Raw genomic sequence first — 15,906 nt, 5'->3', positions numbered from 1 at the left:
AAAGGGCAGGAGGAGGAAGCGCCAGGAAATCCAGGAGAACGATCCGGATGGATTGAACCAAGCGCGCGGCGTGTCATAAGACGCGGAAACTGGATCAACGCTTCCATTCCATTCCTGCCAAGAATTCTTCCTGAAACCTTCAACAACATGTTTGAGTGAGTGGAATGAGTTCAGCACATTTCAAGACGCTTTCACTAACGTGGCGTCTTTTGTTTGGAACTTTTTAGCTTCTCACCTACTGGTGTTGTTTATTGACTTATGTAAGAAATGCTATTTTTTACATAATCATATTTCTACATATACTACACAAATAGTATGAGATCAGTATTTTTTACAGAAACAAATTAATATTTTTTAAATAGTTATTAAATAGTATGAAAAGGGACAGTAAAGATGTTTTTTATTTACATAAGGTTCCAATAAACGCTGTTGTGTTCAACTATTTATAAGAGAATCCTGGAAAAATATTTTACTGTTTTCACAGATTTTTTAAGCAGCAGAATCATTTTCACATTAAGAATGAAAAGCATTTCTTTATTACCAGACCAGAATATTCTAAAAGATTATGTGACAGCAAAGACTGGAGAAATGACTGCTAAAAGTTCAGCTGTGCTGTTAAATAAGTAATAATTATTAAGTAAATAAATAATATCTATCTATCTATCTATCTATCTATCTATCTATCTATCTATCTATCTATCTATCTATCTATCTATCTATCTATCTATCTATCTATCTATCTATCTATCTATCTATATCTATATATATATATATATATATATATATATATATATATATATATATAAATTAGGTTGTCACAGTGGCTCAGTGGTTAGCTCTGTTGCCTCACAGCAAGAAGGTCGCTGGTCGGAGACCCGGCTGGGTCAGTTGGCATTTCTCTGTGGAGTTTGCATGTTCTCCCTGTATTGGTGTGGGTTGCATCCCTTCCTTCAGTCCAAAAACATGCGGTATAGGTGAATTAAATGAGCTACACTACATGACAAAAATCTTGTCACTTATCTAAGTTTTAGTAACAACAAATTATAACTGGACTTCTAGTTGATTATTTGATATCAAAAGTGGCTTATATGAAAAGCAACATCCTCAAGATTGTGCTTATTTTACCAAAATAAAATATGATCATGCCTTGATTTTAATTATTTATTAGGAGAGTAAGGTCTAACTTTGCTGCGACAAAAGTCTTGTCACTTAACAGAAATATTATACAGTATAGAATATAAAGTCATGGTGCAGTGGAAAAAGAATGAATACTGTGGATGACTCCCATGAGCTTGGAGGACTGCATCCATACATCTCTGCAATGAATCTTATTAATAAAGTCATCTGGAATGGCAAAGAAAGCGTTCTTGCAGGACTCCCAGAGTTCATCAAGATTCTTTGGATTTATCTTTAATGCCTCCTCCTTCTTCTTACCCCAGACATGCTCAATAATGTTCATTTGTCTGGTGACCGGGCTGGCCATTCCTGGAGCACTTTGACTTTTTTTGCTTTTAGGAAGTTTGATGTGGAGGCTGAAGTATGAGAAGAAGCGCTGTCCTGCTGAAGAATTCGCCCTCTCCTGTGGTTTGTAATGTAATGGGGAGCACAATTGTCTTGATACCTCAGGTTGTTGATGTTGCTATCCACTCTGCAGATCTCTCACATGCCCCCATACTGAATGTAACCCCAAACCATGATTTTTCCTTCACCAAACTTGACTGATTTTTCAGTCAAATTTTGGGTCCATGCAGGTTCTGATAGGTCTTCTGCAGTATTTGTGATGATTGGGATGCAGTTCAACAGATGATTCATCTGAAAAATCTAGCTTCTGACACTTTTTCAAATGATTAACTAGAAGTCAAGCTATTACTTGTTGCTCTTACAACTGGGATCGACAACAAGACTTGTCAGAGATAAACTGGCCTTAGTGTATGTGTTTGAATGTGAGTGTGTATGAGTGTTTCCCAGTAGTTTGCAGCTGGAAAGGCATCCAGTGCAAAAAACATATGCTGGATAAGTTGACAGTTCATTCTGCTGTGGCAACCCCTGATGAATAAAGGGACTAAGCTGAAGGAAATGAATGAATATATAATATTAGCAATCAGCAAAAATGCAGAATTTGGTTTGAGCAGTCGGATATTGCATTTTAAGTTTGGGTTTTTACCCAGCTATGTTTGCGGTTAGTTTGAGCTAACGCTGAGTTTTTACCCTCAAGAGGGTGGGTTGGTTTTATTCTGGAATAGAGATAAAAAAATCTAATCTGGACCAGTCTAAAGCTTAAATCAGTTAAAATCAAGTGTATCACAAACACAATCTCAATAAATGTAACTGTAGTTAATTATCATAGATTATTTGTTAGGTATTTTGAGCTGAGACTTTACATACACACCCTAGGGACATCAGAGACTAAATTTACATCTTGTAGAAGGGGCATAATAGGTTCCCTTGAATCCCATCCCATTGCACACATTTTTGTCATCACATGATTTGTCAAAACAAAACGACATTGCTTTTTTAATGCGCATACTGAACTTCATTCATTAAATATCATGTCTGGTTAGTCTTAAAGTCAAGAGTTAAAATCACGTGCATCACAAACATAAGTCTTATTAAATATGACTTTATTATAGGTTTATGTATATTATATGATTACATGATTGTCAGTGTAATTATGGGGATTCTGTTATTGTAAAGAATTACATAAATCAGTGTTGTCATTTTCTATAAATAAATGATGAACTGACTTTAATTGTCTTTTAATTTGACCTAATATATAATTATAAATAATGTCCTCTCCTATTCTATGATTACATTTTAATGAAAAAGAATGGCTTTTAGGATAACTAAGACATTTATTAAGTATATAATTAAGTTCCATTTTACAGGATGAAAACAGTGGTTCATATGGCCTGTGCACTGTTAGAGCCCATGCAGAGATTTATTTTAACAGTGCGTGTGTGTGTGTGTGTGTGTGTGTGTGTGTGCATGCATTTAGAAACTCTGATCAATCACACCATTGCAGCTAAATTACTCTTATTTTTTTCCACTTTTGCTTGCTATGACTCTCTGATTGGGGGAATATTCTGTAAAATTCATTCATTTATTTTCATTCGGCTTAGTTTCCACCAACTATTCCAGCATGTTTTACACAGCAGATGACCTTCCAGCCGCAACCCATTACTAGGAATCACCCATACACAAACTTTAGATTATTCAATTCAATGCCAATACTACATGTCTTTGGACTGTGGGGGCAACTGAAGCACTCGAAGGAAACATGGGAAATCCATGCAAACTCCACACAGAAATGCCAACTGACCCATTCAGAACTTGAACCAGCGACCTTCTTGCTGTGAGGCGACAGCGCTAACCACTGAGCCCCCCTAATTATATAAATAAATAATATTTCAGGGGTCTAATAATTCTGACCTAAACTGTATATATAAATGAATATATACGTACAGATTAAGTCAGAATTATTAGCCCCCTGTTTATTTTTTCCCTCAATTTCTGTTTAATGAAGAGAAGATTTTTAAACATATTTCTTAACATAATAGTTTTAAAAACTCTTTTCTAATAACTGATTTCTTTTATCTTTGCCATGATGACAGTAAAAAACCTTGATATTTTTCAAGACACTTCTATACAGCTTAAAGTGACATTTAAAGGCTTAACTAGGTTAATTAGGTAAACTAGGCAGGATAGGGCAATAAGGCAAGTTATTGTATAATGATGGTTTGTTCTTTACTCTATCAAAAAATATAGCTTAAAGGGGCTAAAAGGGCATGTGTATATATATATGTATGTATGTATGTGTATATATATATATATATATATATATATATATATATATATATATATATATATATATATATATATATATATATATATATATATATATATATATATATATATATATATATATATATATATATATATATATATATATATATATATATATGTGTGTGTGTGTGTGTGTATATATATATATATGCAATCCATCGAAGCCAATATTATTACTAATCGTTCACATGTCCAAGACGGTGACAAGAGGTTAAAAAATCGAGTCCACATTCACTTTTAATATTGAAAATTCGCCATTTTGTGTTTTTTTCACCAAACCAGTGACATCATTTATGAACTTGCCAATTAAAGAGTTAAAATCCTTTAATTTTTTAGTTTTGATCAGGACTGAGGTTGATTAAAAGATTTATGCAAAATAAATAAATAAATAAATAAATAGCAAAAGTCTATCTGATGCATTGTTACAGCAGTTTAATTTAGTGTTTTCATCTCAAACAAAAGGGTAGTAAATTTGAACAGAGCACAAGGGTTAAGAGTGTGTCAGCATACTGACTGACAGCATCGTTTTTGACATGATTGAGAAGTATGGTAAACCAACAGCTCATTTTTTACACGGCACAGCAGACCGACAGCTCCGACGTCTCAGCTCATGTGGTAATACAGCAAATCAAGACAAACACGCCGTGCCTTTTCAACCCTCGGAGATTTCTCAATAATGTAAAAAGGCTGTTTGTTGATGTTCTGCTAGGCCATTAGTCTTTCACTACTCGACTGAACACTGGAAAGCTCCTCTGAACAATGCTCGTTTCCAGCTGGCTGATAACAGACCAGTGGCTCCGGGGTTTCATCATGAACTCTGCCGCGGGGAGAGATTTTTCTGCACACTATTTCGGGGTGCCTGGGTGGCAGCGTCGTGTCTGTAGCCACAGGTATGCTCATTTGCACTTTCCTTTATTCGGGGTTAACAGAGTGAGGCCTGTCAAACAGCGGTAAGAGAAGGAAATGCCTGTGAGGAAAGTGCTGACTGAGAACAGGAAGACCTGCTGCTGACATTCCTTCTACAACCTAAGCCTCTTTTAAAAGCCCGCTCATTCAAATGCAAAAAACAGTAGCTTTTCATAAGATAATTAGCTCCTTCGCACTTGAATCACGCTTTTAATAGCTCATACTGTTTGTTTAAACAAACGCAGGATATATCTGTTTGAATACTCCAGAATAATATTGTTTTATATAGAAACATTTTGTTTACAGTTATAAACGATTTATTGGATTTACAATTTTTTTAAGGTATTGTAAACAATTTATATAGGTTGAATTTAATCAAACGAATTAAATGTTGTAATGTTCAACTTATGTGTTCGTTTACTTTCAGTTTGCAATCAGTTACCTTAAAAAAAACGCAGTAAATCCAACACTGTGAAACTGCTGGGCTCCACACAATTCCTTCATGTTGTCCAAACACAAATCAGTTAAGTTAACCTAATTGTTTTTGGAAATTTAAGTGGATTGAACATAAGACAATTAAGTTTGCCCTCGAATTGTGTTGATTTGAGTAGTTTCAACAGTAATTTCGAGTCATAGGCGTCGCTAGGCCTATTTTAGGGGGGCTGTAGCCCCCCCAAAACTTTTGCTATTAGCTCATGAACTGTAGAATAAATTATCAATTTGTCCCCGTTAATTATGATATGAAGACGGCGGCAGAATTCGGCTCCTCACTAACTTTTCATTTGTCATTTGATCAGCAAACCACAGCTGTGCAGAGCAAGAGAACAAGGTGTGTGTTTATCGATAAATAGGGAATATGCTGAGCTAGTGTTTTTCCCATACTAATAAACTTTCGGTGACCTGTTATTGTGAACTTTTTTCCACTTTATATGGTTCCTTTTACAGCATCGATGTTGTAATGTCATTAAATACATTCAGTTAAATAAACTTTGGCATTTATTTAGTTGCTCAACCGTAAAACGAGACAAAAAGCTGTTTACTCGCACGCGCCCGTCAGAATCAGCAGGCTAGCGCAGAAGCTCCATTGAATATACTGGGGTAAAATAAATGCTCATATATTAAAGACATGGCGGGGGGAAAGGTAATTTAATGCAGTGCTTCTTGTACAATCTGACACCGACTTTTTTTCAGATATCACTCAGCTAGTGGAGATCGCTGATTTTTAAAGAAAACAACCCTTAAACGCACAGATTTTTGCATTGGCATACAGTTCGTCGGAAGCGCTTAACCCAGATTACTGGCAAATTAAGAGTCCTATTAGCATGCTTTGGCATATACCCTATTATTATAAAACATGCTTATTTGCAGTTCTTTAATATATATACACTTGTACCACTTGTACCCCAATGTCATATAGGAACAATCGTGTTTCCAATTCAGTTTCCTCAGTACTCACCTCATAATCACAGCTGTTTCCTCCAGCGAAAATGTAACTCTTAACAAACATTATACTATTTTCATTTCAAAATTACCTACCATAATAGAATACATTACAGTGCATGTGGCATTATCTATACCACTGTCATGCACAGAAAGGATTAAACCACTTAGCGAATATACTCGTTTTAACTGTCAGAGTCACTGACAGAGATAGAAACATCATGTGTCGTCTTGTATTAAAAATATTTCCTCTTTTAAATATTATGATTCAGACCGTGAAATATGTGAATTAGCCTGTAGGTTTAAAAAATATATATTTATATTGTTTAATGGAAACAAAAAATGTACTTCAACATATAAAGTGTTTTTTTACTACAGTAAACAGATTTGTTGAGCCTATTTGGCTCAATCAGAACTTAAATGACTATGCATGTCTATACAATACAGTGGAATACTGCTAATGTAGCATACAACCCATATTACTCAAAAAATTTCGAGTAATGTAAAGTATGAAATTATTACTTATAATTATATTAGGCTCATATAAGGCTTATATTAGCCCCCCTAAAATGTAAATCTTAAAATCGCCCCTGGTTTGAGTAAATCAATAATTTTTTTTAGTGTACATACCGGTCGTGCATCCAAGCCCACCCAGGATCAGCTTTGTGAAACTTGGAGTTTTGGAAGCCCTTCAGTTTTCAGTTCTCAGAAAATCTCTTTTGTACTTTGACACAAAAGGAGCCCCAGCACCCCATAGGTGGCTGAGATGACCGAGTTTGATTAGCTGCTGATTCTCTGGCTTGAGGCAAAGGAAGGTATTTTTTTCAAAAGGCTTCATCTAAAACTCAAACACTATTTGTGTTTTCGACAATTAATCAAATGTTACAATGTGATGGAAAAATAAAACAGACATGCTTAAAGGGGTGGTCCACTATGATATCATATTTTAAACTTTAGTTGATGATGTGTAATGTAGTTGTGTGAACATAAACTAAAATCTCTGAATGTAATACGCTCAAAGTTCAATGCAAAGGGAAATATTAGCTTTTACAGAGTTAGCTTAGCAAAGCGATACAGCGAAGGAAGTTTGGGGACTACAAAAAGTATGCGCATTAACCATGCACATACACCCTATGTAGCAAAGGGGCGTGGCCAGATGCGATGTAATGTTAAAGTAGAGAAAGCTAAAGGGCCGTCCAAACGCTGCTATTTCCAAAGAGCTTCTTCTATTTCTGTATTTGGGCTTCTAAAGGACATGACACAAAGAAAGAAGTGCTACAATTTCATTTCAATTATGTTACAAAGAATTATAATATATATATATATATATATATATATATATATATATATATATATATATATATATATATATATATATATATATATATATATATATATATATATATATATAGCTAGCATTTGAGAAAGGAGAGCTTCCAGAATCTCTCCCAGTTTAGTGCTGGATTCGACTCCTGCAACCATAATAGAAAAAGCTGTGGATTGTGAGCCACAACCAAGGCTGGATTAAGAACACATTTGGCCCTGGGGCTATAGCAAATCCTAGGGCCCCTTTTTTTAATCTCATAAAGTGTGTGTGTGTGTGTGTGTGTGTGTGTGTGTGTGTGTGTGTGTGTGTGTGTATTAATTGTTGTTGTTGTTATTATTATTGTGATTATTATTAATAATTTACTAACTAATATGATCAAATTTTTAATAATTAGATTTATATTTGATTATTATATATTTTTTCTATTTTATTAAAACAGGCCTGCAAGTATACAAAATTAAATAATGACATAATATAAACTTTGAAGTTTAAACAGGCTGCAAAAATTAAAAGGGTTCTTTGGATCTTTAGCTGACCATAAATCCCTAATGATACACTCTCAGACATAAAGGTATGCGGGCTGTCACTGGGGTGGTGCCTTTTCAAAAGGTACACATTTGTACTTGAAGGGTCCATATTGGTACCTCAAAAGTATTAATAAGTAGTACCTACAAATTTTAAGAGGAACACTTTTGTACTTTTTAGGTACTAATATGTATCCTTGAAGTAATAATATGGACCTTTTAGGTACAACTTTTTACCTTTTTAAAAGGTACCACCCAAGTAACAGCTCTTTTACCTTTATTTCTGAGAGTGTAAGATGTCTTTAATATCCATGCTTCTAATTTCCAAAATAGCTTATTGTGGTCTTCTTTTAGAGTTACAGAAGGCTAGCATCTTTATTTTATTTTTTTGCATCAGATATATTGAATTTATTATTATGAAAATCAGAGCCAATATTTCATTGCTCCGTGTTATCACTGTCGTTTTCATAAAAGTGGAAAAGTAAACATTCATAAAAAGTTTGCTTTCTAACTGGTTCAGTTAGACACTTACTGTAAAGCATAAGCAAGTGTATTTACTTGAGATAGATACTCCGCAACGATGGATATTTTGAGAAGTGCTCGTCTAGGCTATTTGATTTGTTCGTACACTACCTCGGTTATATTGTGTGATGAAAGGATTGTGCTGGCATGCGCCGGTTTAAGTCCAGCTGTAACCGCTGCATGGCCGAGAAGGCGCTTCAGTTACGAGTCCATTCATTATGATTCCGCCTATCCCACAAGTGTACAAGTGTATCAATGATGAAGACTGTTTGAATGAAATTTTTTGTTGAAGGATCCCCTTCTTCCATTGGCCCTGTTGCTTCAGCCCCACCTAGCCCTTACGATAATCCGGCCCTGGCCACAACTTGTGAGTATTTTTATTTGTTAAAACTGATCTATTACATCCACATTGTCTAACGTTAACGGTGTGTTGCAGCAAGGTCATAAACAAGGATATAAACAACGGGAAATGCTGTTTGGCACCGCTAACAATTTAGCTATAAATTTATATTTATCCATTAAACCCCTGTAAACACCCACAATCTTCACCAGCGCTGCAGTGTCTATGCGGACGCTTTCCCTGCATTCAGCATCTCAAATAACACACTTGCAAAAGATATGAGAACAATTCATATTACTTACACATGCTTATGACCAGAATATATGTGGAAGACACTTGTCAGATTTTATTTAGAGAGCAGGCGTGAGGTTCAGCTGTGTCCTCTTCATTTTCTGTCTAATCATGCTTACTCTGACTGACAGTATTTAATCAGCAGAGGCAAAGCGTGTGCTAGTAGAGGTGTGATGCTTTCTGGTGATGTAGAGATGATCAGCGAAACACAGCATATTATATTAGATGACCAATCAGAGCCTCTTGAGGGCAAGTCTTTCGGAGGAAGTAGGAAATATGACGTTTTCATGTTAGCTGAGTAGCTGTATATAATCAAAATAGGATATATGAATAAAATAATGGGATTCTCTACAAATGAAGCATGAGCACACGTTGCTTTGCATCTTATAAACACAACCAAGCCTTAAAACTACACTCTTAACCACCCCTTTAAATCGGACGGATCTCACATTCAAATTAGAACATTTCAGCACAAAAACAAGAGTAAATGCTGCATTAACCCACTGGTGCTGTTTATGTAGCAGTCAAAATGACGATTATTGATTTCAATGAAATTAAAGTACGTTAACACTTTAGAATAATGGTCTGTTAGTTCATTTATTTACAAGCATTACATTTACATGTAGCCGTTTAGCAGAAGCTTTTGTCCAAAGCGACTTACAATTGAGGAGATATTCAGCGATTTAACAAGAAGAGGCAATACACACAATATGTGCTATTCAAAGTAACTTGTTTGTGCACAGCGAATTTAGTGCTAGAGTAGATTTAATTTATTTATTTATTTATTTTTGAGAAAGAGAGGGAGAGAGAAAGTGCTTCTATATGGCAATCTGGTATTACTCACCGGGTTTCAGGTGTTCTCAGAAGAAATGGTTTTTAATTGTTGTTTGAAAGACACCAGCGTATCTGCAGTCCGAGTAGGAATGGGAAGATTATTCCACCAGCAAGGAACATTAAATGAAAAGGTTCTGGAAAGTAATTTATAACCTCTCTGCGATGGCATTAACTATGTATACAATCAAAAAAAAAATGTTTTTTTACCTTTAATGGATAGGACAGTACAGAGTACTGATAGGAAACCATGGTGAGCAGAGAGCAGGTAAGGATTGGCATAGGATCACGAGGTGGGAATCAAACTCAGGTCACCGTGAGCACCAGAGTGCATGTGTCGACGCAGTAACCACAACAACTACTATGTATATTCTATGTATATTCAGCATTTATTAATCATAGTTTAAAATGAACTAATGCATAATTAAAATCTTAAGTTGTGCTTGTTAACATTAGTTATTGCACTGAGTTATCTCTATTTAAGTTAATACACAATAACTAACATTACTGAATATGAATAAACACTGTAATAAATGTATTACTAATTGTTTATGTTAGTAAATACATTAACCAGTATTTTAAAACCTTACCAAATGTACTATACATCCATTTATGAATCTGTAAACACTTCTTGGGCACTTTTCAACTGATTGAAATATGATAGACTTTGGATGAAGCAGACAAAATTTATTGTTAGGAAAATTCACAAAAATATCATTTCAAATTTGATTTATATATTTTCCAAAACATAATAATACAATAAAAAGCAAAGCCACAGAGCCACACATTTACAAAGTTTCAAATCTAGGGTTGATATCTCAACAATAAACAACAAAAAAGTATGACTTTGTACAAAATCTTCAGTAAGAGGCACGGTACTAAATATTTCCACCAAATTAAATTACATTCCATTTGATTCCATTACAATAAACCCATATTTAGTTTTTTTTTTTTTTTTGGACCCTTAAACCTTTTCAAATTATGTCAATATTTGAGTCTCATACCAGGTTCAGATTAAGAAATGAAATTGTGGCTGTTTGTAAGAATACCAGGATTATTAAAGTTTACTAAAACTAAAAAGATTTTTTAAAGCAAATTAAATCAAAACATTTCATTTAGATTAACTTGATTTACTAAAACTTCTAAACTTGAAGGGATAGTTCACCAAAAAAAAAATTTTCATGAAAAAATAATTATATATATATATATATATATATATATATATATATATATATATATATATATATATATATATATATATATATATATATATATATGTGTGTGTGTGTGTGTGTGTGTGTGTGTGTGTGTGTGTGTGTGTGTGTGTGTGTGTGTGTGTGTGTGTGTGTGTGTGTGTGTCTGTCTGTCTGTCTGTCTGTGCGTGTGTGTGTGTGTGTGTGTGTGTGTGTGTGTGTGTGTGTGTGTGTGTGCGCGCGCACCTAATAATCCTTTTATTATGCCTCATGGTATGTATTATTACCTGCTTTTTTTTTGCTTACAGTTATTTTTGTTAAATACTTTCTTCCCACAATAATATTGCTTTAATATGAGATTAATTCCCCATTTATGTGTAGTTAATGAGACCTTTAGCCAGGACAGATTACTGTGCATAGTTTTAGATACATGAAAATAATTATTTTTTAAACTTACATTTTTTTTTAAAGAAAAGTTTTTAAAATTTGTGTCTAAGAAATAATTAATTATTTTTGGTGTGGTCAGAGATCAATTTGGAAAATACTTAATTTTGAGCTCTGAAAAGTTATGTGAAACAAAAACTAATTGCAATGCGACACAACCCATTTGCTTATGCACATTGAGCGAGCTCATACACAACACACAAAAAGTGCAATGAATAAGGGGCATGTGGACATAACACAACATCTAAATCAAGTCATTTTAGCATGTCAAAGGCAAATTTCTGCATAGAAAATTCTTTTTTTCCAAACAACAAAAGCGTGGCTAGTGAAAATGCAGACTGGCTAGTATTGTTTAGTATTGTTGGAAATCTACTAGTCACAGTGGCTGGTGATCCAAGAAGTTAATGTCAAGCCATGACTATATGATTAAACACAAAATAACCTGAGCAAACGAATTATGTTTTAAAATGGTGGAATGTAGTCAACGTTTTTGAGAAATAGGCTCATTTTACAAGGTTAAACAGTTGAGTTTTAGCATTTTAGCCAATCTATTCAGCACTTTTAGCTTAGGTTATCATAAATCATTGAATTGGATTAGACCATTAGCTTTAGATTTAAAAAAATAAAATACAAAATAACTATATAAACATTGAAAACTGTAATATTTTTAAATACTTTTTCAAACATATGAATTATATAAATTGGTGCGATAAGAAAACTATTAAACATCCGACATTTTGTGAGATTTATCCAAAAACGATTTCCACATGACATATAGACAACAAAAACAAACCAATCTATTGAACAGACTGCTGAAGATGAAACCTAACCCTAAACTACATACAATGACCGACGTGCTGTTATGCACAAGAAGAGGAAATATACGCTCACTGCACGGCAGGCTACTTTAATGCAGTTCCCATCATGCAATCCACCATTAATAGAGCCAGTCATTTGCTCTTTCTGGTGCAGAGATGCTTGTGTCACAAAGAGGCCACTCAATCACTTGGAGAGCAGCAAGCCCAAAACCTGAGAGGCTCTGGCTTTGACAGCCATTGTGGCCCAAATAACAAGAGCAGCTCCAATATGAGCTCTCCAGCACAATTGCCTCTTTAGTAAGCAGAAAATTCCATGCTCAGCCAACCGGTTCAGGTTCAGGCGCTCAGCTTTATGAGCTGGAAATCCAATTGAGATTAAAAGCGAGCTGGTTAATTATATGCCGGTATTAAACGCAAAATAACCTGAATTATAACAAAGAATTATGTTTTAAAATGGTGCAATGATTTCCATGTTTTTGAAAAAAATAAATTAATAAAAATTGGCTAATTTGACAAGGTTATACAGTTAAGTTTCAGCATTTTTTCCCAATATATTCAAATATCACTTTTAGCTTAGCTTAGCATAAATCATTGAATCAGATTAGACCATTATCATCTCGCTCAAATAATAATAAAAAAAGTGTTTTGATCATTTTTCTAGTTAAAGCTTGACTCTTCTGTAGTTATATTGTGTACTTAGACCGATGGAAATTTTATGATATGCAATGATAATACATAGCACCTGAAAATAGTCCCCTCAATCTATTCAGACAATCCCCAGGTCAGGCAGGAGCACTTTTAGTTTAGCTTAGCATAAATAATTGAATCAGATTAGACCATTAGCATCTCGCTCAAAAAAATAAAAATAAATGAAAGTGTTTTGATCATTTTCCTAATTAAAGCTTGACTCTTCTGTACTTATGTTGTGTAGTAAGATCGAGAGGAAAGTTGTTATGATATGCAATCATATTACGTAGCACTTGAAAATAGTCCCCTCAATCTTTTTAGACAATCTCAGAGTCTGGCATGAGCACTTTTAGCTTAGCTTAGCATAAATAATTGAATCAGATTAGACCATTAGCGTCTCACCCAAATAATAAAACAAAACTGTGCTTTGATAATTTTCCTATTTAAAGATTGACTCTTCTGTAGTTACATCGTGTACTAAGACCAATGGAGAATGAAAAGTTGTTATGATATGCAATGATGTTACACAGCACCTTAAAATAGTCCGCTCAATCTATTTAGACAATCTCCAGGTCTGGCAGAAACACTTTTAGCTTAGCATAAATCATTGAATCAGATTAGACCATTAGCATATCGCTCAATTGTTTTTTCAAAACAGAGGTTTAATCATTTACCAGTTTAAAGCTTGACTCTTCTTTAGTTACATTATGTACTAAGACTGATGGAAAATGAAATGTTGCCATATTACAGAGCTACCCAGCTAGATGACTAAGTAACAGTGATGCGTGATATCGAATCGATATCGATATTGAACTTTTATTTTCCATCTGTCTTGGAACTACAGAACAGTAAAGCTTTATATAGGAAAAATCATTAAAACATTTACGGTTTTTTTGAACAATGGTCTAATCTGATTCAATGATTTATGCTAAGCTAAGCTAAAAGTGCTTCCGTCAGACTCAGAGATCGACTAAATGGATTCAGAAATGGTAAAACTCAACTTTTTTTTTACTCAGCCTATTTCCAAAAAAGAACTTTTAGCTTAGCTTAGCATAAATCATTGAATCAGATTAGACCATTAGCATCTTACTTAAAGATGAGTCAAGCCCTATATAGGGAAAACCATCAAAACTCTTCAAATCTTTTTTTTTTAGCAATATGCTAATGGTCTAATCTGATTTAATGATTTATGCAAAGCTAAGCTAAAAGAGCATATTTTCGAAATAAGGGGTAAAATGAAAAGAACAGATACGCAAGTCCCCTTAAACATTTTATTTCAGAAAGAATCCAACAAGTATTAATTTGGTTATTCATAAGATTCATTCATCACCATTTGTAGCTCTGTGTTACAATTCCCAGTGTAGCCTGACACACACAGCCAACGTGAGGCTTCCACAGGGATCCTCTGTTCCTTGTCTCTTGACCGCCGTGGCTTTGTTCAGGTCACGCTGGCTGCATTAAACACTTCTTGGCACTTTGGTGGCTCTGGCTCTCCAGTTTCCCTGTGTGAGAGAGCGGGGAGGGGCGAGGTTAATGGTGATTCAAGTCCCAGTGACCTTTTCAAAGCTCCCTGTCAAACAACGAAAAGCCGCCCTGCTGAGATGAGGGCTGGAATCAGGAAGAGGGAATTTATGAATCTGTTTACGCACACATTCACACTTCCAACACCGTTTTCACACTCTCTCTCTCCTCATACATAGAGGCCGCAGGGCTGTAAATGTCACACTAGCACACGATTACTCAGGGACAGGTTTAAATCTAGATTAAGTATTCACAGAATTGTTCATCTGTTACACACGTGAGGAGAAGGGAATTCTCAGAATAGTGATTCACTAGAATTTTGCCATTATAATTCAGAAAACAGTTCTAAGAGCTCAAATTTTCTTCTGAGAATGCATAGCACTCCTTTAATGTTATATGTTTGTTGAGATGTTGAGACAGTGTGACAAATTCACAACCTAAACAAAGTAGTGTAATTAATACAACAACACTGTACAACCTTTTTATTGTATTTTTGCGGTAACTTACTGGCACCACTGTTGTCAGGAAGTTACCGCAACTGTTCCCAAACAGTAACTTACTTTGTTCAGTAAAATAGCCTTATCACAACTTCATTTTACAGTAAAATAGCCTTTCTTCAATTTTATTTTACAGTAAAATAGCCTTATCACAATTTAATTTTACAGTAAAATAGCCTTATCACAATTTCATTTTACGGTAAAATAGCTTTTCTGCAATTTCATTTTACAGTAAAATAGCCTTATCACAATTTAATTTTACAGTAAAATAGCCTTATCACAATTTCATTTTACGGTAAAATAGCTTTTCTGCAATTTCATTTTACAGTAAAATAGCCTTTCCGCAATTTCATTTTACAGTAAAATAGCCTTTTCACAATTTCATTTTACGGTAAAATAGCTTTTCTGCAATTTCATTTTACAGTAAAATAGCCTTTTCACAATTTCATTTTACAGTAAAATAGCCTTTCTGCAATTTTATTTTACAGTAAAATAGCATTGTCGTAATTTCATTTTACATTAAAATAGCCCTACCGCAATACAATTTTACAGTAAAATAGCCTTTCCGCAATTTAATTTTAAAGTAAAACAGCCTTTTCGTAATTTAATTTTACAGTAAAATAGCTTTACGGCATTACAATTTTACAGTAAAACAGCCTTACCGCAATTTCATTTTACAGTAAAATAGCCTTACTGCAATACAATTTTACACTACAATAGCC

The 15,906-nt window shown here is 34.2% G+C and overlaps 1 protein-coding gene across 1 annotated transcript in view; it reads right to left on the bottom strand.

The window, feature by feature from the left end:
- Window positions 1-14,423: 14,423 nt before the first annotated feature.
- Window positions 14,424-15,906, bottom strand: part of trip4 (thyroid hormone receptor interactor 4) — a 149,063-nt gene continuing 147,580 nt past the window's right edge. Inside the window, 1 exon segment of the mRNA NM_001077575.2 lies at window positions 14,424-14,668. Coding sequence (NP_001071043.2) covers window positions 14,610-14,668 — 59 coding nt within the window. The 3' untranslated portion in view covers window positions 14,424-14,609.

This window comes from Danio rerio, chromosome 7 (genome assembly GCF_052040795.2).
Source record: "Danio rerio strain M-AB ecotype USA chromosome 7, GRCz13ab, whole genome shotgun sequence".
Taxonomy (NCBI): domain Eukaryota; kingdom Metazoa; phylum Chordata; class Actinopteri; order Cypriniformes; family Danionidae; genus Danio; species Danio rerio.
Note: the sequence above shows the minus strand (reverse complement) of the source record. Positions and strands in the feature narration are given on the sequence as shown.